At 44.1% G+C, this 21,196-nt stretch overlaps 1 protein-coding gene across 1 annotated transcript in view; it reads left to right on the top strand.

Annotated features, from left to right (window-relative positions):
* camk2a (calcium/calmodulin-dependent protein kinase II alpha) overlaps nt 1-20,620 on the top strand; it is a 36,128-nt gene extending 15,508 nt beyond the window's left edge. The window contains exons 8-18 of the mRNA XM_011483824.4: nt 243-326; nt 406-500; nt 1,873-1,995; nt 2,072-2,155; nt 11,193-11,235; nt 13,052-13,092; nt 14,266-14,314; nt 14,442-14,517; nt 14,638-14,732; nt 14,816-15,044; nt 15,211-20,620. Coding sequence (XP_011482126.1) covers nt 243-326; nt 406-500; nt 1,873-1,995; nt 2,072-2,155; nt 11,193-11,235; nt 13,052-13,092; nt 14,266-14,314; nt 14,442-14,517; nt 14,638-14,732; nt 14,816-15,044; nt 15,211-15,214 — 923 coding nt within the window. The 3' untranslated portion in view covers nt 15,215-20,620. The remainder of the gene's footprint in view (nt 1-242; nt 327-405; nt 501-1,872; nt 1,996-2,071; nt 2,156-11,192; nt 11,236-13,051; nt 13,093-14,265; nt 14,315-14,441; nt 14,518-14,637; nt 14,733-14,815; nt 15,045-15,210) is intronic.
* The last annotated feature ends 576 nt before the right edge of the window (nt 20,621-21,196 follow it).

Genomic DNA, 21,196 nt, shown 5'->3' with positions numbered 1-21,196 from the left:
GTCTGTTGCATCACCTAAACATAAAATTTTGCCTAACTTTTTTATATATAATATTGACACACAATGCTCATTTTGTGCTTTTTCCATTCCTCTGCCATCTGGTAACACCTTAGCAACCATTCAGTTGCCATAGCAACAACTACTTGTTTCTAGGAGTGCAGAACATGTTCTGTTTTTTCTTTAGTCATGTTGTCTGTTTGTTTTTTGGCAGCTGGTTTGAAGTATATCTCTGTGCTCTGCAGGCTTTGCGGGGACTCCTGGTTACTTGTCTCCGGAGGTCCTGAGAAAAGATCCCTATGGAAAGGCGGTTGACCTCTGGGCCTGCGGTCAGATTTCACCCCTTGTATCTGATTTGATTTGATTTGTCCTCGTTGGACTCTTGTTTTTTTTCTCTTTGATTCTCAGGTGTGATTCTCTACATCCTATTGGTCGGCTATCCTCCATTCTGGGATGAAGATCAGCATCGTCTTTACCAGCAGATCAAAGCTGGAGCCTACGATGTAAGTCACATGACTACTTGGTCATGGCGACAAAAGGCAGACAACAGAGCTGGGGAACCCGAGTCATATGACTTGACTCAGTTTAAAAACTTGAGGACTTGAGACTCGTTGACCAACAGTTTTGAATGACTTGACTTTGACTTAGTTTTTATGACTTAGGACTCAACAATGTTAGGATTTAATCAATGTCAGCTTCAGCTACCATGACTGGTTTCACTTCTCTCCTAAACACAATGTGACAGACACAAACCTTAACCCTAGAAAACTTTCACTATAAACAGTTACACCATCCCTTTTGTCGCATAATTTTTACCCGATATAATATACCCCAAAAAAAGTACTTGTCGTAAAAAAATAGATCAAAACACGGCAACACGTAATAAATTAGTGGTTTTCTTTTGTTTTCAACTGTGGTATGTGTAACAAAATGAAAAAGGAAAAACATGGGAAGTTCCTAAAAACATGCTCAAAAATGACTGAAAATGTAGAAATTAGAGAACCAAAAATTCCTAAAAAATAATAAAATGATACTAGAAACTTTGGTCCACCCATTCCTGGGACATGTGAGACTTCTTTGGTGAAAGCACAGACTCAATGACACGCTTCATATTGAAATTCATGTAAATAGTTTTGCTCTGGTGAAACCACCTGGCGATTGTGCTCTAGGAATAAAAAAATGTGAGTTTTAGTAAGCAAACTGTCCCTGTCAGATCTCGACACACAAGAGGAATAATGAAGATAAGACTGCTTAGACTTGAAAAGCTATCCTAAACTGACATTTTCATTCAACGCCCTCAAAACTAAATGAATAAAATGAGGCTCAGTATTTTGAAATGTCATTAAATTTGACATTTCAGGCACTATTTCCATTATTTTTAAACACTTTGTTTAGACTAAAATTCTTTTATTTCATACACAAGCTATTGATGTAAGGTCATCTTTTTTTCTACAGTGGTGTTATGTAAAGCACTTAGGAAAACACATGACCTCCTGACCCCTTAAAAGTAAACAGCAGAAGTAAGAATTTCATTAGCATAGGTCATTTTGACCTTGTTGCAAATGTTTCAATCCTTGTTGATTTTAGAATAAAACAGGATTTATGACTTTCCAGTGTGAAAATTAGAGTCAGTCAATACATTTTTGAGACCATGACCAAGAACAAAGGACTTGATTCTCCTAATTCTCTTCACACTGACTTGATACTTGAATGTTAAGAACAGAGAATCTCCGATTAGTGACTTACTTGCGTCTCTGGAAGACCCTGATGGTTCTACATAGGTAGTAAGAATACTAAATGTCATGTCACCAACTTTTATCTGTTTTCTCTTTTCTTCTCATCTTGCCTCTCGGACTGCCCCCTCCTGGATGACAGTTTCCTTCCCCCGAGTGGGACACGGTCACCCCTGAAGCCAAGGACCTCATCAATAAGATGCTGACCATCAATCCGGCCAAAAGGATCACAGCAGCCGAGGCACTCAAGCACCCCTGGATCTCTGTGAGACCCACTACCTTCTTCGTCATCTTCTCAAGAGGCTTATCAGGTTGGTGATGACCTGTGCTCTTTCTCACAGCACCGCTCCACAGTTGCATCCTGTATGCACAGACAAGAAACAGTTGAATGCCTGAAAAAGTTCAACGCCAGGAGGAAGCTGAAGGTGAGACCTTTCTCTTTCTCAGTATCAATATATTTTACTAGCTTAGCACAGCTGCTAACTGTCTGTCCACAGCAGACCCAAACATATTATTCTATTTTAGTTTAGTCATTCCAAACCAATTAGAAAAACTACAATAGATAAATGTATAAACTCACTGTTAACAATATTAATTCAGTCATTCAAGAGTCTCTCTGTTGACAGAAGTTAAGAACGCTAAACATGTTTGAAAAGGAGATGGGCAGAAGCTGTAGCTTATTTAAGCCTACTTCATTATACTGATTCAACTTTGACAACAAAAAACAATCACCACACAATATATCACTATCATTATCAGTATGAGGATTTATTACTCGCCAGCATGTCATTGTCAAATCATAATAAATACTCAGGCATTCAGTACAATCATCATGGGGCACAGACGTCAACAGCAAAAGTGTCTATTATCTATTGCGGGATTTGATGTAACGATTGAAAATCCTTTCTTTGTATTTATTTTTAAACTGACTAATGTTTGGACATTGTTTTAGTTCTGAATGTATTTCATTCCACACTTTCACTCTGGTTGCTGTAATGCAAAATCTTTTTAATGCTGTTCAAATTTTAACTGTTTTGAAATTCAATGTTACCCTGAACCCGTATCCTCCTTGGCTTTCAAAAACACTTTTGGAAGTGATTTGGAAGCAAGTTATGGCTTATTTTGTACGGAAATGGAACTGTCTTGAGTGTTATGAAGTCAGATAATTTAGTATTTTAGATTTGACAAAAAGAAGATAGGTGTGTTCATGGTCATCAGTGCTGTGAATTGTTCTGACAGAGGAATGATGAGCCGTTTCTTTAACCATGTTAGTCTTGAAGTTAAGCCAGCCACTGTCATATTGAAAGCTCAGGGCTGTTGAGAGCCAAGCAGCAGATTGTCAGACCCCCATAAGTCAGTGCATTCTCTTCTAGCATGACTGGTCCTGCTAGCAGACCCCCACAAACTCCCACGCAGCTAGGAGATTAGGCCGGGTGGGTGGCTGTCTGGAAGCAGCCGAAGCCGTGGATGCATCACGTAAAAGTGTTATTCGGACCATATGTCACAGATAGATATGACTACACTACCCACAATGCATGCCAAGAGGCAGGTGATTGGTTCGAGGGGTTGATGGGGAGTTTTTTTTTTTTTAGTGAACTGTGTTGTTCTTCATTTCTTGTATCTGCAATAATTAGCTCTAGTCTTTTAAGTCAAACTTAATTCACAATAACTCAACATTGCTCATTTGTAACACCAAAAATACAAACAGTACTCTTATTTTTCAGTTTATTATGTTGAAGTACAGCACATATCACCCTGACAGGTTACTGACTACAGTACCCATAATGCTTCGACAAGCCATCAAGCGGTGTAGCTTTGTAGTTTACTAAAGTTGTACTGAAACATTTTGACTGATTTTGTGCATTGAGTACCACAGAAAATTGGTTCCAGGTCAGTAAACACAACCAGAATTCATACATAGGGAACAAACACTTTTGATTTCTTTTTAGAAAACTACAGGATTTAAAATGTTCCTTATGGTCCAAAAACCTTGCAATAATTATTATGATGCACAGATAAGCATTTTGGTTTCAATTTTTTGATAGAGACAGTGCATATTATTGGATGCATATTAGCACAACAAGAAATGTAAATTTTCCAAATTATATCAAAACTGCTGAATCTTATTGCCAATTTCGTAGCAGATAAAACTTAGTTATAATTATTCCTGGAAACATATTTCAATAAAAATTATAGAAAACTGTTAATTGTTTGCAGATTTAAAAGCTTAGTGGTCAGTGATTGTAACACTGATTTGCTTTGAGTTGTTGTTTGAGGGAGGTTTGAAAGTTTGTAAAGTGGGATAATCCTTGACGGATACATGAAAACTGTTGCAGACATTAATTCCCCTTGTGAGAACATTTTTCAAAAGGCACTTATTTAAGAGGAACCTCAATGGCCCTGGAGTTACTGTCATCTATTTAAAATGAAAGTCAATGGGGTTGCTATGAAGGTCTGAGCTTCTCGCACATGACCGATCACAATGGAAAGAAAACCCTGGTTTTCCTGGCCGGCTCTACGCACCAGAAAGGGGCATTGCCTCTACTTCAGGAGCCTTGATGATGATGATCATGATGTTGTCTAATGTTGTCAACTTCCAGCTCTGGTAATTCTTAAAGGAAAATACCAAGCTGTTCAGGATTAAAAGGTCTGGTGGATAGAGTGGGTGGTGGGAATGTTTCAGTTCTCTCTCTGATTTACAAAGAAGGTGTTAAATCTGAAAAAGAAATACACCTAAAACACCTCACGCAGGACACACAGGACCATTAAAAGCAAAAACAGCTCCTGGCTGAATCTTTTTTTCTTTATTGACATCCTTGAATTTTGCATTTTCAAACAACACATTGTGTTGTGCCAGACTTCACCTCCATCAGCTCAGACTGTGAGAATAGTTACCTGTAACCTGGTTAATTCTCAGCTCAATTAATTGCATCAATCTTTTCAATTCTTACTCAGTTAATTTTTTAAGCGTTTGGCAAAGTTTCTTCATTCTTTTTGGCTTAAATGTTTCTTCTGAACTGCTTAACATGAAATATGGCCTTGTGTGAGTCTTAAAGATGTTTCTTGGAGGATTCTTGAGAAGAAAATAGAATTGCAATCTGATAGCAGTTGTCATCGTGCAGTGAAACACCTGCCACTGTCATGTCACTAAATAATGTATTAATGTATTTTACGTCCAGTAATATTAAGCAGTGATGGATCTGAGTCAACGTTTTTGTGGTGACGTTTTTCGCCAGTCAGGAGTGAGCTTGTTGTAAGTCCACACCCCTACCAATTAAAAGATCAGAAGAATCTGTCAATCAAACCTTTTCAAACATTCAATGCAAGACCACATACTTTTAATGTAAATCTGATTTTTCAGTCTATAACTTCAATAACTTACACTTTAGAAAAGAAAGGTAGCTGGTTTTTGTGACAAATAAAATGACTAACAGCTGTTTATTTCTCTATACAAGTGTTTGGGATTTTGGCTTCTTGGAGCCAGCAGGTACTTCCTGTTCAAACGAGGGGTCACTCAGTCCAGTTCTCATATATAGTTGACAATTCATACTCTTCATTTTTCTTGTTGTTAGTACTACAAGATCTACTTTGAGCTGCTTAAAGTAGTATCCATGTAATAGATTTCAGTTTGTTCATGTAAAGTCGGGAATGTCAAACTCATTTTCACTGAGGGCCACATCAGCATAGTGACTGTCCTCAAAGGGCCAGATATAAATTAAACATGTAACAAAAGGAAATGAAAAATAAATATAACTACTCCTTAATGTTAAATAACTCATTTTTTATTTTTTATAACTTTTTAAAGTGACAATTACAGTTGCATAGAAAACAAATATTCGCTTGTTATTCTAGCATAAATCCTTTTCAATTTGATTCTGTCAGGTTAGGTTGTAATGACAGTGTTTGAGTCCTAATGTATAGTTGCCCAATCTGATTTTATTTTAAGAAATTAAAAACTTTTATGCCCTCACGGGCCACATAAAATGACGTGGCGGGCCACATTTGGCTCGCGGGCCTTGAGTTTGACACATGTGCTGTAAAGGATAAGTCTTCCTGACTTGACAGACAGTCATGGTGTTCCACAGGGCTCTGTGCTTGCTCCAGTCTTGTTCAGTTGAAACTTGCTTCCATTGTTGCCTTTGTCACAACTGCCCTTACAGGTGGATACACAAAGTCTGAGGGCCGAGAAATGGGCAAACCTCAGGAGGGCACGCAGGTGTCCCCGCACGAAATTTTAGGATCATTGCTTCCTTGTTAAAAATGCTCATGCAAATTTTTGTGCAGGCAGCTCATTAGTGTTATTCAAGTCTTAAGTGTGTGCTCTTTGCGTGTCCCTTGCATGCTTGATGCATGCCCTTTGCCTGTCCCTTGCTTGCAACCTAGCTTTGTTAGAAATAAGAAAATTAGACAATCACAGCATGGGTTTGTGGACATCCTACGAGCATCATGCTGACATTTATGTATCACGTGTACAACACTATGTGTGCTTTATACAGTCGTGTAAGGGTGGCGAATGACAGCCTCGCCTGTACGGCGTAAGTGTTTTCTAGCTTCCATTATTTTTAAAAATACTTCACGATACAATAAACTCACGCATGACAATTGTACGTTCCATTTTTCATGATGTCGCTTAAGGCGAGACATGCCTGCGCTCCTCTTAAGAGATGAACAACACAAAATCCTGCAGCATGTCTTCAGGTGAATGTCTATACCGGTGCATGTGACAAAGTAGCAATATTGGGCAATATAGCATACATTTCTATTGTTTTCCTGATGAAACTAAAATTTACACATGAACCAGGAGATGTCTATCAGTTTACAAGACTTGCACTTCTTGCAGGTTTAAAGGCTTGGGTGAATTCTATTTTTCTTTTTCTAAATACAAAAAAGCAGAGTTTGTTGTTCTTGGACCCGAGCTCTTCAAGGATTCACTTGGTAACATTACCATCACATTGGATGGGAGTAATTTGGAGCCGTTGTTGTTCTTCTATCATCTCTGTAATATTTATTCGTTCAGGAACATACTGTCTCAGAATAGCACAGAGAAAATAGTTCATTCATGTGTTTCTTGAAAAGTAAACTGCTGTAACTCTCTACTATTAGGGTGTTCTTAAACCTCTCTAAAAAGCCACCAACTGGTCTAAAATCCTGCACCCAAAGTTTGAATAAAATTTGGTAGAAGATAAAATTTGTTAAAGCTTTTCTGCATCAAAATTATTCTTTTTTCATTAAGTTTAGGTTAACACAGGTGACCCGGAGCCATGCTGCTAGTTATGTTACTATAGACACAGAGCGAGGGGGTTGATTTAGGATGAACCGCGTGTTTTTTCTCACCTTTCACCTGGTGTTGTTACAGTAATTGTCTCTTTGACCTAAAATACCTATTCCAATGTTTGTGTTTTAGGGTTTTTTCCTGTCAGATGGAATTTTAATTAATTTGTTTCTTTTTTTTTTTTTTTTTTTTTTTTTTCTTTTAACTTGTCCTGTCCAACAGCTGGGCAGACAGATGAGAGCTGAGGGCCTCTTGTGTTGGACAGATTTTACTTTAACAAGAGGGGTTATTAATCTTCAGACAAACCAAAGGTATGTCTGGATAAACCCCTTTTGTAATTGAGGCCAGACTTTATTAATTTCAATCATGTCTGAAAATCTTTGGTGTTGGACCGGACGGAAAAGGAAAGAGGGGAAGAAGAGAGAGGGACGATAGAGAGAGGGGGGGTAGGGGGTGATAAGAGGAGGGGAAGGGGGATAAGACCATGAAGCAGCATAAAGCAACAAGTTTACTGGTTGTTAATCATTATGGTAACGTTCAAATGTAGTACAATAAGGGCGGAGCCTGTCCACACACACACTCAAATGTTATAAACACACCTGCTAGCTGCAAAAAATGTCCACCTGTCGACATATATACAAAACAGATAGTGTTCACACGCATACTTATGCCTTAAAACCAACTAGTGTGAAATATTTCAGTCATTCAGTCATGCAAACTGTAAGTGCAAAGGTGAGCTAACACCTGTGCTCAGGTGAGTGTTTATGTTCTTCTAAAATGGATGGTGGAACGTGGAAAGAAGGAGGGAGAGTGCCCAGCCATCCCCACCCCAAGACCCCCACCGCAGCAGCAGCGGCAGCCGGAATCCCCCCAACGCCACACGGGAACCGGCAGGGAACAACCGCCGCCCGGGCGACCAAGCCCGCCACCCAGGCCAGGGCCAGCAGGACCGCCGCAAGGCCCCCAGAGCCAGAGAGCAGGGAAGCACGGAGGGAGAGAGAGCGCCGCCCCAGCCCAACCAGGAGAGCAGCCCCCCCGCCGCGCCGGGAGAACCCAACGCAGGGCCCCACCGGAGACGGACGCCCACAGCCCCAGACGGGCACCCCACCACCACCCAGGAGTTCCGGGCATCCCCCCGCCCCAACCCCAGGTACGAGCCAGGACCCCCCAAGGGAGACCCGCTCCGCGCTCCAGGCAGCCATCCGCCCGGCCCGCGGCCGGTCCAGGGAGGAGCAGGGCAGGGGCCCGCCGCCCCCGCCCAAGAGGGGGGGAACCCCGGGGAAAAAAAAGAGGGCCCACAAGGGGTGTTGTAAATATGGCCCGACCAGGCTCGGCCACAGTTGGAAATATGGCGGGGCCCAGCGCCCAGGAGCAAGGACCAGAACCCACCCCCCAGGGACACGAACACTCCCGGCTCAGATGTAATGTGAACCCCCCCGCCGCGCGGAGAGAGCACCGCCGGGCACAGGAAGCCGGCACCCCGGGGACACGGCCGCCGTTGCAAAGGGGCCCGTACCCCCCACCAGGGAAGAGGCAGGGGACAGATGGTCCTAGGTCCCACCTTCCTTGCAAAATGTGTGTGCGTGTATGTGTGTTTGAGAGGGTGTGTGTGTGCATGTGTGTGTGTTTATGTTGGAATGTATATATTGAGGGGGGAGGGGTGTGTGTGCTAAGGGGGGTGCAGTTAAAATTGGCGGGTAGGGCACTGAGGGGACATCTCCTGATTACTCACAGTGACGTCCCCTCACCCTCCCCACCAAGGGACCCTAAATGTCTAAGGTGTGGTTAAAATTGGCGGGTAGGGTGCCAGGAGGACATCCGCTGCTTGCTGGCAGTGATGTCCAAGCACCCCCCCTACCAAGGGCCCTACATGTCTAAGGTGCAAATAAAACCGAAAGAGGGGGGGCCCACTCCATACGGCAACCATGGGAGGGGGGCCACTGCCTAGTAAACCCCCCCCCCCAAGGCTCATCGCAGGCTAAGCCCCCCACCCCCTCACCCTATTATGAGGTTATATGAGGAAGGGGGTAAGTTGGGGACAGCTGGTAGACTGTCCCCCGGTGGTCAGACAGCTGCCCCCCCCCCCCCCCCCCCCCAGCAAGGGGGCCAGGCCCACCCAGCCCAGGGGCCCCACCCCCGGAGGCGCCGACACCCCAGGCCCAGCACCACCCCCCCCCACACAGAGAGAGAGGAGCCAGAAAGCGTCGGCCCCCCCCAGGAGCAAGCCCAGGCCCCCACCCCCAAACGCCGGCCCTGGAAGAGCTCTGGTCAGGCCTCGACGGGACCGAGGCAGCCGACCGGCCGGGGAAACCGCCGATGGCCTCAGCGGAGACCCCGACCCGTCAACCCCCCCTGCCCCGTACCAATAGAGCCCCCCCCCCCCCTCCCCCAGAATGCCCCCCCACAAGGCAGGGCCGACAAGACCCCCCACCCCACCACCCCCCAGACCCCGCAGCCAAAGCGGATGACACCCAGAGCGACCGGGGGCCCCAAGAGGGCTGTCCCGTCCCGCCCCAGAGCCAGGGAAGGGCCGATCCCAGCCCCAGGTGTAGGTGGGAAGCCCATCCAGCGCCGCTGGGCCCCCCCCCGAGCAGCGCCCCCTGCCAACCCCCCCCAGCACAGGCAAAGGGACCACCCCCCCAAGCCAAGCCAGACCACCACCCCACCCCCCCACCACGCACCCCCACACCCAAGCCCAGAGGACCACGCAGCGCCCCAGCCCGCCCAACCCAGGCGCCGGACCCGACCCCCCGACCAACGGAGCCCCCACCACCCCCCGCCAGGCACCGGAGGCCCCGACCCCCACCCCAGCCCACGGCAGAAGGGCAAGGAGCGGCGACGACCAGGCCCCCCCCACCCCCTAAGTCACGGAGTTAGCTATGGGAGACCAGAGAGACTGAGTTCTTTCAAAGTTACTTGAACCTTGGGCTGACATTTTTTCCAAGCTGATATGATCAAGCAGCAGATTTCTGTGTTGACTTATATTTATATTTTTCTTGCTTTTCCAATTTATTAAAATAGTTTTTTTAGCAATGCAAAGAGTTATGAAAATGATAGAGCCTAATCCTCCTTCTACATCGATGGCACTCATGTCACCAAGCACACAAAGTGACGGTGAAGCTGTGATTGAAACCTTAAGCCAGACTGATAGATCGGCACATACCTGCTGCCAGAGAGCCTGGACAGGCGTGCAGAACCACAGTGCATGCATGTAATTGTCGGGTAGATTACTGTCACAGTGCTGACAAATGTCTGAGTTACTGAGACCCATCTTGAACATCCTCTGTCCAGTGTAGTAAATTCTGTGAAGAGTTTTGAAATGGATTAGCTGCAGATTTGGACTTTTTGTCAGTTTAAAGGTGTTTAGACAAAGTTCTGACCAAAAGCTTTCATCTGTGCTGATGCTCAAATCCGCATCCCATTTTGTTGTCGGAAGTGAAATATTATTATCTAAGTTACATAAAAGTTTGTATATTTTGGAGAGAGTTTTATTCATTGTGAAATTGATCAGAGTGGTAACTACATCTGGTAGCTTTAAATCGTTGTCTCTGTATTTAAACTTTTTAGTAATAATTGATTTAAGTTGCTGATATTCCAAGAAGTTATATATTCCATGTTTGTCTTGAAGTTCCTGGGGAGTTATGAATCTTCTATCAATAATTATGTGCTCTAGTTGTTTTATGCCCCCTGCTTGCCAAGCTGGGAAGTGGATAATCTTTTTGTTTATGAGGATGTCTGGGTTGTTCCAGATGGGTGTCATTTTGCACGGTTGAATTGATGAATGGTTGAATTAATTTGTTTCTGAATGCAAGGGATTACACAGAAATTTTCCATTTAGATTGGTCACTTATGCAGGCCATAATAAAACCTTTTTCCTTGTTGTATGGATTTGGACTGAATGGACGTCCTGTTTTTCTGCTGGAAATCCTGCACTGATCAGGTTGAGGATAGTACCTGTTCAGTGCAAGAAGCATGAATCGACTTTCCGTCATGGCAGCACTTTAGTGTCTCAGGTGTTTGAAGATACAGTATGATATGAACATGATAAAGATTCATCTCCCAGTTTTTTTTTGTTTTCTTTGCAACTCATTTTCAATTCTCTCCATTCTCACTGCTTCTTTCCTTCCTCCCCTTCTTCCTTTTTTCTTTGTTTCCTTTGTCCCCCTTTCTCTTCTTCCTTCATCTCTAAGGGGGCCATCTTGACCACCATGCTGGCAACCAGAAATTTCTCTGGTAAGTTGTTGGTCTCAGCCTGTCAACATATGTGATCCAGTTGAAAGACCACAAGTCACCGGTTTCTGACCAGGTTGGGTTAAAGTCAGACAGTTCCTAAGGCCTTCATCACAACTGCCCTTATGAGTGGATATGAACATAGGCAAACCTGTACAGGGCATGATGCGAGTGACAGGTTGTAGCTTAATGCTAATGGATAATGGAGTTTCTCATAGGAAGGCTAATGCTAACGCTCATTCGACCTAGACGCACATTGTTGAATTTTCCAAACTCTTTTAAGAAAACATTTTTTTTTAAATAACCATTTGTGATCTAAAGCACTGCTTTTTGCTCAGTCTTCTGGAATAAAGTTTAATGCTATAGCGCGAGCTCCACCTAGTGGCCAAACTCAAACTTCTTCCAGGAGAGGCAGAACATACTGATCTGCACTTTTTGTTGGCGTGTCTCCAATTGAGAAACCGTGTAACACTGTATGGTGCTAACAATCTCATTGGTTTATTATTTCACTAATACATTTTACAGTCTGTGAACTGTATCAGATTAACATGAATATCTTCAAAACATATGTAGATTATTAACGTATTTCAATACAAATAAATCTGCCCTTACAGATGGATAAAATGGGCAAACCACAGCAGGGGACATGCAGGTGTCCCCATACAAAATTTTTAAGATCACGGCACTCGTGAAGCTCATGGGCCTCCACAAACCACAAAGAACTTCAACAGCACATGTACGGCTCAACTCCCACACAGAAGCATGTGACCAAGGCTTAAGACTACTTTTTGAACTAAAAAACAACAACAACAGAACAAACCAAGAACTTTAGCATCTGAAGTAAAGCTGGTCACGTAACCTAAGAGAGTCAGGTGATTTGAGAGAGTTGGTGCTCAATTGACATGAGAGTGTGGTGACATAGCTTAAGAGAGTCAGTGGATCAAATGACCTGAGGGGATCAGGGGCTGGTTATATAACCTGAGGAAATCAATGGTCATATTACCTGAGAGAGTTGGGCGGGGTGGGGGGCATGATCTAGAATAATAAGGGAGTTAGTGACTTGAGGGAATTGAGGATGACATGACCTGAGCTATGTGACATCTGCCCTTTGACTTACTGTTTCAGTAGCATAAATTTAGGGAAATAAATCAACCAATCAGCTGGCAGCTTACACTTGATTAACAGGTCAGGGCTCTTTGTGTGTGTGTGTGTGTTTGGTATGCAGCTGCTGCATCCCCAATCCAAAAATAACAGGGAAACCCTCCCACACTGACTGTTTGTGTGTCCACTGAGAAACCCTATCTGGCCCCTGCACATGCTCAGTGGCATCCCCTTTGGTCCTACACCCAGACACCTGAGTACATTGTCTTCATGCCATCTAGAAATACCTGCAGGAGTCTGAATGCACAGGTCCAGAACTGGACTGAGAATCAAGATTAGATCCGAATTGGTTTAAACTTGGCCATAATCAAAGGAAGATTGCTGCAGAACTCAACACTACACAGCTCATCAGAGGGGACGACGTGTGTCGCAGCCATGCCCGCTCAGGAATGTGCTCCTCAGCCCCGGAGTCAATCCTAAATTTGGCCGTCAGTCTCATAGACCCACATGCTGCTCTGGGAACTCCCCTTGTCCATCTGCAGCCAAAGCTGAAACTGTTGCTTGTGCGCTACCTGCTGCTGGTTCTATTCTCTGAGGTTTGCTGGATGCTCAAAGGCAGCAGCTGTCAGTGTGATGCCGTCGCTCTTCTTCTCTGCATTTGTTCCTTTCTTTCTGACTCTAGTGCTTCTCTGTCTTTTAATCCTTATCCCTCGTTCAGGGGGAAAAAGTGGAAGCAACAAGAAGGCTGATGGAGTGAAGGTAAGTGCTGGATCAACATTGTGTGTCAGAGTGTTTGTACCTATGTCTGTGCACACAGTAACACAACAATACAACTTAACTTCACTGAAATTATTCTAAACAAACATCAAGACTTCTGGGAAAATGTCTTCTTTGATCTCATTTCCAAAAAGGAAAAATTAGATAAATATCCTCCAGAGCCAACAGACAGAGCGATAACTCTACCTTCTTTTTTTATTTTATTTATTTTACTTTCATTTATTCAACAATGAGGAAATTTTTCTCCGCATTTTAACCCATCCCCTGGGGGGAGTGGTGAGCTGCAGACAGCTCGAATTGATCCGCCAACCCTTCGGCTGTTAGACGACCCGCTCTACCGCCTGAGCTAAACTGCCACCCGCCCTTTATCAGAGCGGATGCAAGATAGCAGCTGTTTTTAGTCTCAACAGAGGATCTATTACTTACCATCAGTTGTGTTTTTCTATTTTTGCCTTTCCATATGAGAGCATTAGGACTCACTCATACTTCCGGATTAACACATTTAAAATCAGGCTTATCAATCCTCATTGTTTAATTGGATTATAAACACTAACAACACTGCAATAAAATACATACAATGATGTTTTTATATGCTTTAGAGTCATAGTCCTATTCACCCATTCACACACACATTCACACACTCTAGGCTCTGTTGCCTAGCGCTGGTACCAACCTATGACTACCAGGACCAATGTGGGGTTCACTATCTTGCCAAAGGCACGTGCACTGTTGGATCGTACATGATGGGTTGTAAATTGATGGAATTGATCATAGATTCCAGATCATGCAGTTTGGACCAGATCATGAATTATGGATAACTGATACTGGAGCATGATATAGATTTATAGATCATGCATGATGGATTATGGACAGACCTGTGGATGGTCGATCATAGATTACTGAGTTATGGATTGTTGACAGTGGATAATGGACTGAACAACAGTCTACACACAATATGTCTGCAGTTTGAGTCCCTGTTAAAGCTTCCACACATTTTAGTGCTTGAACTCAAACCCACCCATCAGTAACCCATAAGATGAATACTGCACCTTTAGAGAAGACACACAGCTGGCTGAATGTTTCAGTGTTGTCATTGTTGTGTCTTTGCTGCCATTGTTGTGCTGTTTCATCAAAGGTTTTTCATTGTTTTTACAGGAGTCTTCTGAGAGCACCAACACTACAATTGAAGATGAAGACACTAGAGGTGAGTTCACCAAGACCTGAGGGGCATCAAATGACGCAGCTGATGATGCATCCACAGTGATCTTAACATATGTTTGTGTGTGTGCGTGCGTGCATGTCTTTCACATCTTTGTTTGTGCACGTCTCAGTGAAAAAGCAGGACATCATCAAAGTGACTGAGCAGCTCATTGAGGCCATCAGCAACGGAGACTTTGAGAGCTATACGTATGTGATGAGTACATTCTGATGCTTACTCTAAACATCTCTGACAGCTTGTTTAAGGTGTATTTTCTCTCTTCCATTCAGTTCAATCTTTATTTGATTTTTTTGTCCTCATTGCTACAGTAAAATGTGTGACCCAGCAGTGACTGCGTTTGAGCCGGAAGCGTTGGGGAATCTTGTTGAAGGCCTGGACTTCCACCGCTTTTACTTTGAAAACTGTGAGCTGATTCAGACTTTCTGCCTGGCTGTGAGTTGCAAGATTCTGATTGTTCACCTAAGTAGCTGTATGTTTCTGTCATAGTGTGGTCAAAGAACAGCAAGCCAGTGCACACCACCATTCTGAACCCCCACATCCATCTGGTGGGCGACGAGGCCGCCTGCATTGCCTACATCAGGGTGACGCAGTATATCGACAACAATGGCACGCCTCGCACCGCCCAGTCAGAGGAGACCAGGGTGTGGCATCGCCGGGATGGCAAGTGGCAGATTGTCCACTTCCATCGCTCTGGCTCCGCCTCCACACTCAACAAGTAAATCACAGTCCAGTTGTGTCCGACGAGTATCTTGTTTCCATCCTAACGGTGCTGACCCGCCACAAAGCAGGGGGCACTGCAGCTCCCCACATTACATTTCTGTGTTCAAAATGGATAAGTATCTTTCATGGTTTTTAGTTTGATATCTCTTTTATCCTTCCAGCTAACTCCAGTCCAAAGTGGGCGGGTCTTTGATGGGCCGCCGTTGCTTTGGCAACAGGCCAGACATCTGATACCAACAGTTAAGGATTTTGTTTGAGCAGTTGGAGGAGGAGATTACTGGGCTGGAAAATCAGACTCTTCCTGCAATGAACCACATCACATCCAATTAACCAATCCGCTTTCTCCTCTCAACAATAACCCTCTACACACAGCCAATCAGCTCCCTTGGTGTAGTTTAGCTGCACAGCACAGGTCATGTTTATGTTGGAAACCTCGTACCTCGTACAGGACTGGTGCTACACTGCAGCCCTCCTGTGGTCCGAACCTCTTTGTCCCCAGCATGTTGTGGAGGTCACACTACTTTAAGGAGTTCACTACTACAAGGAGTTTACCTTCATGTTCTCTCATCTTCATCATTAACAGTGCTCCTAAGCTCACCTCCAAGATTTGCATCAATAACATCCTGATCGAGGTGATTCCAGGTTTCCTGCAGCTGAAGCTCATCACCAACCAATCATGTCTATCTATGTCATTATGCTCTAACAACAGTTGCCATGGTAACCCAACATATTTTAGATCAGGGGTGGGCAGCACAAGTCCTCGAGGGCCACTGACCTGCTTTTTATCCCTTTTCCCTGCCCCGTTTGCTGCTGATTACCTGGATCACGTGTTTCCAGCCAATCAGAGGCTGCAATACCACAATTGTTTGTAAAAGAACTGGGAGGTGTGGAGCTGCCCACTCCTGGATGGACCATAAGCATCCATTTCTTCCACAAAGGTCAGCTGAGGGTTGAAGATTTGATGTTCTTCAGAGGAACAGCCAAAAACAAAAAACGTGTTTGACCTTTGAGCTGCAGATCTCCAGGCTTTCAGGAACCTGAACCTGCTCATTCTGTAGATGTTCATGTTCACAATCAGACAGACCTTCACAGAGCTCAAAGAACTGATGATCAGTGGAAGAGAGTCTGGATGTTTGGAGGAGAGATATTCACTTACAGAACTTTTGGTTGGTTAAATGATCTGAACATTGCTTTTGGGAGAATCCAAAGCTGCAAAACCTGTCCCGAGCTTTGATTGGAGCCTCTGAAAGGGTTCATACGAAACATTCATCTTCTAGAACAGCCGTTTGATGTCTCTGGGTGATGCAGGAACATCTACAGTGATCCTGAGATCATACAGTCTAAAGGTGGATAGGTGATCCGTGACATCACCCAGACATCCCTGCGTGACAGAACTCGTCTCTTCCATCAGAAGCTCCAGAAGCTTCCACCTCTCTCTTGCTTGCGATCTTCCATGAACAGTTTATACTTTAGCTGACCCCTCCCACCCCACCAAGGTGTCATGACAACAAAGCCAGCTAACGAACTGAAATGTTTTTTTCTTTATAACTGAGGGGGATGAGAAAATGGCTCCCAAATCCACTGCTGGCTGTCTGGACAGCTCCAGAACCAACAGACTCCCTTCCTGTTTCAAATCAGCGACACAAAGAAAATCCCTGCAACATATCTCCTTGTCACCTGTGACTGGCATCATCATGGAAATGGACAAAATTTCAGAGGGACCAAAGTTGACCAAGAAAACGGCTTGTGCAAAAGCACATGTTAGATATCTGCAGGTCAGCAGGACCTTAAACAAACACACAAGAAGAAATGCGGACTAAAATCCATCACAAGAGCTCCATCATTCAAGCACAACTGAGTACAGGGGTGTAACACTGAGCTTTAGGAGTCAAATATGATCTACATAAAGGTTTTGGGTAGGGGGAAACCCAAACAATCTGTGGCATGATACGAAGGAATCCATGGTTCTTCTGACAACATACTCTGCAGGTCTGTTTGTGTCAAGAGGACGACTCTGGTGAAACTCTTGCTGTCAGTTGGGTCCAATGCTTCTGTATCGAGGAGACACCTGCAGTTCTGGAATCCTGAGCTCTGCGGTCCCCCATCAACAGAGACGGGCAAACTTATCTATTATTTTCTTCCTTAGCAGGGTAGCTCCTTCATGTCAGCATGCCTGTGTGTGAGCGGGATGGGGGGTGTTGCTTTTCAGGAGTTTTAAATGAACGTTAGCGGCGCGTCTCCAAGCGGCGTGGATTCGGGTGGGCGTGGTTGGTCTTCAACAGCTAGGCTCTCCTTTGGGTTTTCCTGGAGAGTCCGTTCTTCCTCTTCAGCGCCGTCTTTTGTATATACCGTAGGATTTGCTGCATGCTGACTTTGTGTGTTGTGTTTGGGTTTGCGCTCACCATATTTCGGGCCTTCGCTATGATTCTTCAGTTTTTGTTAGCAATCCCTCTTGGGGACATTGGGGTGTGTTTAGCCACCAGCTAACAAAATATGGGCTCCACCCCTTTGACCAGCTGTGTTTGTCTCAGAACCTTTAACAGGCTTTTTACTGTCTGCAGAAACTTTGTACTCTGATAAAGATATTAGTCTCTATATTCTGCGTTTGTACCTTCAGAGCTTTTGAATGTTGGGCTTTATGCAGTGTGATTGTAAGCTTTTTACTTCCTGCTGAATGTGTCTGCTAGTGCTGCCCCCTGCTGGTTTGGACGAGTCTGGAGCCCCCGCTCAGGAGCAAGCTGATGAAGAAGCTCAGACACAGACCAAGTTTGGGCTCCTGTCCCTATAAGGGCTGCAGCGTGTCTATAATCAAGGCAGGTGCCAAATCTAGCTTCTTGTGGTGGAGCGAGATGCTTTGATCCCTTCAGGACAATCATCCCAAACACTGGGTTTCCTGATCGGGTTGGATGAAACGTCTCTTACGAACAAACAAACCTGAGCCGGGTCTCGCACGACACCTCCAGACCAAACGGCTCTTTTTTACAGTACTCGGATTTTTACTGCAGAAACTCAGACTTTATCGACATTTGAAAGTATTTGTTGGAGAGATGTTTAGACGCTCTGCTGGAGAGATAACAGATGTCAGTTTTTTTTTACAATATTTTAGTGTTTTGCTTGAAACTACAGAACTACTGCTAGATTCACATTTCAACAGTAAGAAGAAGCTATGTATTAACAGAACCAGCCCACAGCTTGACAGACATCCGTCACCTAATGGTCAATGGTTCTGATGCTGCCCACCTATCTGTGAACAGCAGATGGGTGGGACTTCCTGTTTTTACAGATCTGAAGTCAGCTCCACATCAGCAGGATGGACAGGAGGGCAGGTCGAACTTCATCTGTAGTATGAGGAACAGAGGGACTGAGTCAGCAGCTAGTTTAAGAAGCTGATGAGGTAGTACCGTTTGGTCGTTTACCGGCCCTAAACCAAACCCTTACTGATGAGTCAGCCAGGGAGGCACTGGGTCCCATTTTTGAGTAATCAGTATGACTCAGCCGTGGATTAGAACTCACAACCTTCCATTCTCAGGGCGAACACTCTTCCTCAAGGCCACTGAGCTGGTCAATTTACGTTCAGTTACAGTTCTGCTTCAGCTATTTTTCAGCTTCATTTTAGCCTATTCAGTTGAAATTCCTTTAAGCTTTAGGGTTAATCAGCTTCATTAAGGCTTTAGTATCTATTCAGCTTCATTTCCTTTATTATTTCAGCTAAATTCTCATTTCTACTGGCATATCCATGTGAGTCTGAGTTATTCTTAAACTGGCAAAATCATAGTGAGGTTACTGAAGATGTTGATACCGTTTACCATTGTACATTGATCAGCTAAAAATGCTGACTATGGAAGAATAATTGCATGCCTTATGGGAAACTTTAACCTGCATCATCGGCTTTTGTCCACTTTGTCTGGAGCTGGGTGACTTATAAAATAATTTACTGTCTTGCAAAAGATGTAACCCTTGTGCTATCCCTGACACTTTAACATTGGGATTTGGGTCATCTAGACCCACTAGACAGTGCTCTGAACCTTTTTTCTTCAATGATTTGTGGTCTTCACTGTTGTCCATGGATTACATGAAATCTTTCCACCTTTATCCACCTTTGTCATGGTAGGAAGAACACGTCAATGTAAGGGTGGGGTCATCTAAAATAGCACAAGGGTTAAACAAATCAGTTGACGAAGGATGTTGAGAGCTTTGTGGTAAAGCCAAAGCCCTGCCCATATTTCTTATCACATGCGTCTCAACCAAGACAATATAATATCCAGATAAACACCCAGGGCTCTAATATGTCCCCTTAGGTGTTTCTTCCAATAGAATTGCCCACAATTATCTTCTACTCTTTTTTTAAACAGCAATAAAATAAACCCAAAGACTGAGGAGCAGCAATACCATTTCCACAATCTTCGCCATTGTTGTGATGAAATAAAACTAAAATAGTTGACACACACAGGCAGACGTTCACTAAGTTTTGGCTTGTGTTACCAAAACAAACCTGTCCTCTTCCAGGCTGGACTCTTAACAGCAATGAAAGTGCACTAAAACAAAGGTTTTGTGGCATGGGGAGGATTTTTAGTTCCAGTTGACCTTTATTTCAGATTCAGTTCCTTTCAGCCCAATTTCAGCTTTTATAGACTAAGTGAAGCTTCAGCAGATCTTACTTTTCCTTTCGGCTTCAGTTTGTCCATCCATCCATCCATCTTCCTCCGCTTATCCGGGACCGGGTCGTGGGGGCAGCAGTCTAAGCAAAGATGCCCAGACTTCCCTCGTCCCGGCCATTTCCTCCAGCTCCTCTGGGGGGACCCCGAGGTGTTCCCAGGCCAGCCGAGAGATGTAGTCTCTCCAGCGTGTCCTGGGTCTTCCCCGGGCCTGTGGCTAGTGGGACATGTCTGGGTCGCCTCCCCAGGGAGGCGTCCAGGAGGCATCCGGACTAGATGCCTGAGCCACCTCAACTGGCTCCTTTGGATGTGGAGGAAAAGCGGTTCTACTTCGAGCTCTCTGTGGGTGACTGAGCTTCTTACTCTATCTCTAAGGGAGCACCCAGCCACCCTACAGAGGAAGCTCATTTCAGCCGCTTGTGTTCGGTACCTCGTTCTTTCAGTTTTTATTTGTTTAAAATGCATTTTTTGGCTGCAGTGGAGCTCCAGTACAGTCTTATTTCAGCTTCGGGTTAGCTCGCTCTGTGAGTGATCAAGTGTTGGTGACTGTTGGTCACCTTCATTGCAGGTTGCCAGGTTGGAGTCTAGATTGTTGTGGTTTGTCTGATCCTCCCACCATTTTTCTCATCAGCATTTGAACTTGGAATTTAGACACAGCATCAAATACGTTGGTTGACCTCCTGACAGGTGACAGTCAGACTTTGCTGCTCCTGTTTCATCCTGCTGATCAGCTGCTCTCTGGTGAATGTCCTTCTGTATTAACTGGACTTATGCTGCATGCTTAGTGTGTAACTGTGTGAGTTTGTACGTATGTGAGGGTGTGAGAGTGTTTTTAATCTCTTTTGTAGTTTTTGAAGTAACTTCTTGTTCTGCATTGTGCTCAAAGTGTTCCTGTTAATAAACTAAGGTGATCAAATGCTGTTATCTCTTTTTTTTCATGACAGAAAGAAGCTGGGGTCACACACAAAACCCATGAATGTTTGATTTTTCAACACAAAGGTCTAAACTTGAGTACGACTTTTAAACTTCCAGTTTCACCCAATGTCCCCATCATGTACGTTTAAGTGCATCCTCATGAACGTGTGGTCCGGTCAGCAGAAAGCAGTAGTAACAGATATAAACACAGTATGTTGTTAAAAAACTGGAACGATGTGGCATCAGGGGAACAGGATATAACTGGATTAAAAAAATTTTTAGGCAACAGAAAGCAGTTTGTGAAAGTATGTACTGCTTGTTCCCAATTTTTTGACGACATTGGTGTCCCATAAGGGTCAATACTGTGACTTTATTTATTTTATATGTATATTTTTTTTAAGGTATCTAACATACTAAAATATCTTCCGTTTGCTGATGACACAAATGTTTTTTGTAATGGGTACGACTCACATCAACTCAGAAACGGTCACAAGAAGAATTGACAAACTTAAAAAAATCCTTAATTCTTCTAATCAGTTTGTTCCTTTTTCGGGGTCACGGGGCTGCTGGAGCCTAT

The sequence above is a fragment of the Oryzias latipes genome, chromosome 14, assembly GCF_053564925.1.
Source record: "Oryzias latipes strain Hd-rR chromosome 14, Olatipes_Hd-rR_3.1".
Taxonomy (NCBI): Eukaryota; Metazoa; Chordata; class Actinopteri; order Beloniformes; family Adrianichthyidae; genus Oryzias; species Oryzias latipes.
The sequence above is the reverse complement of the archived record's forward strand: the minus strand, read 5'-3'. Positions and strand labels throughout refer to the sequence as shown.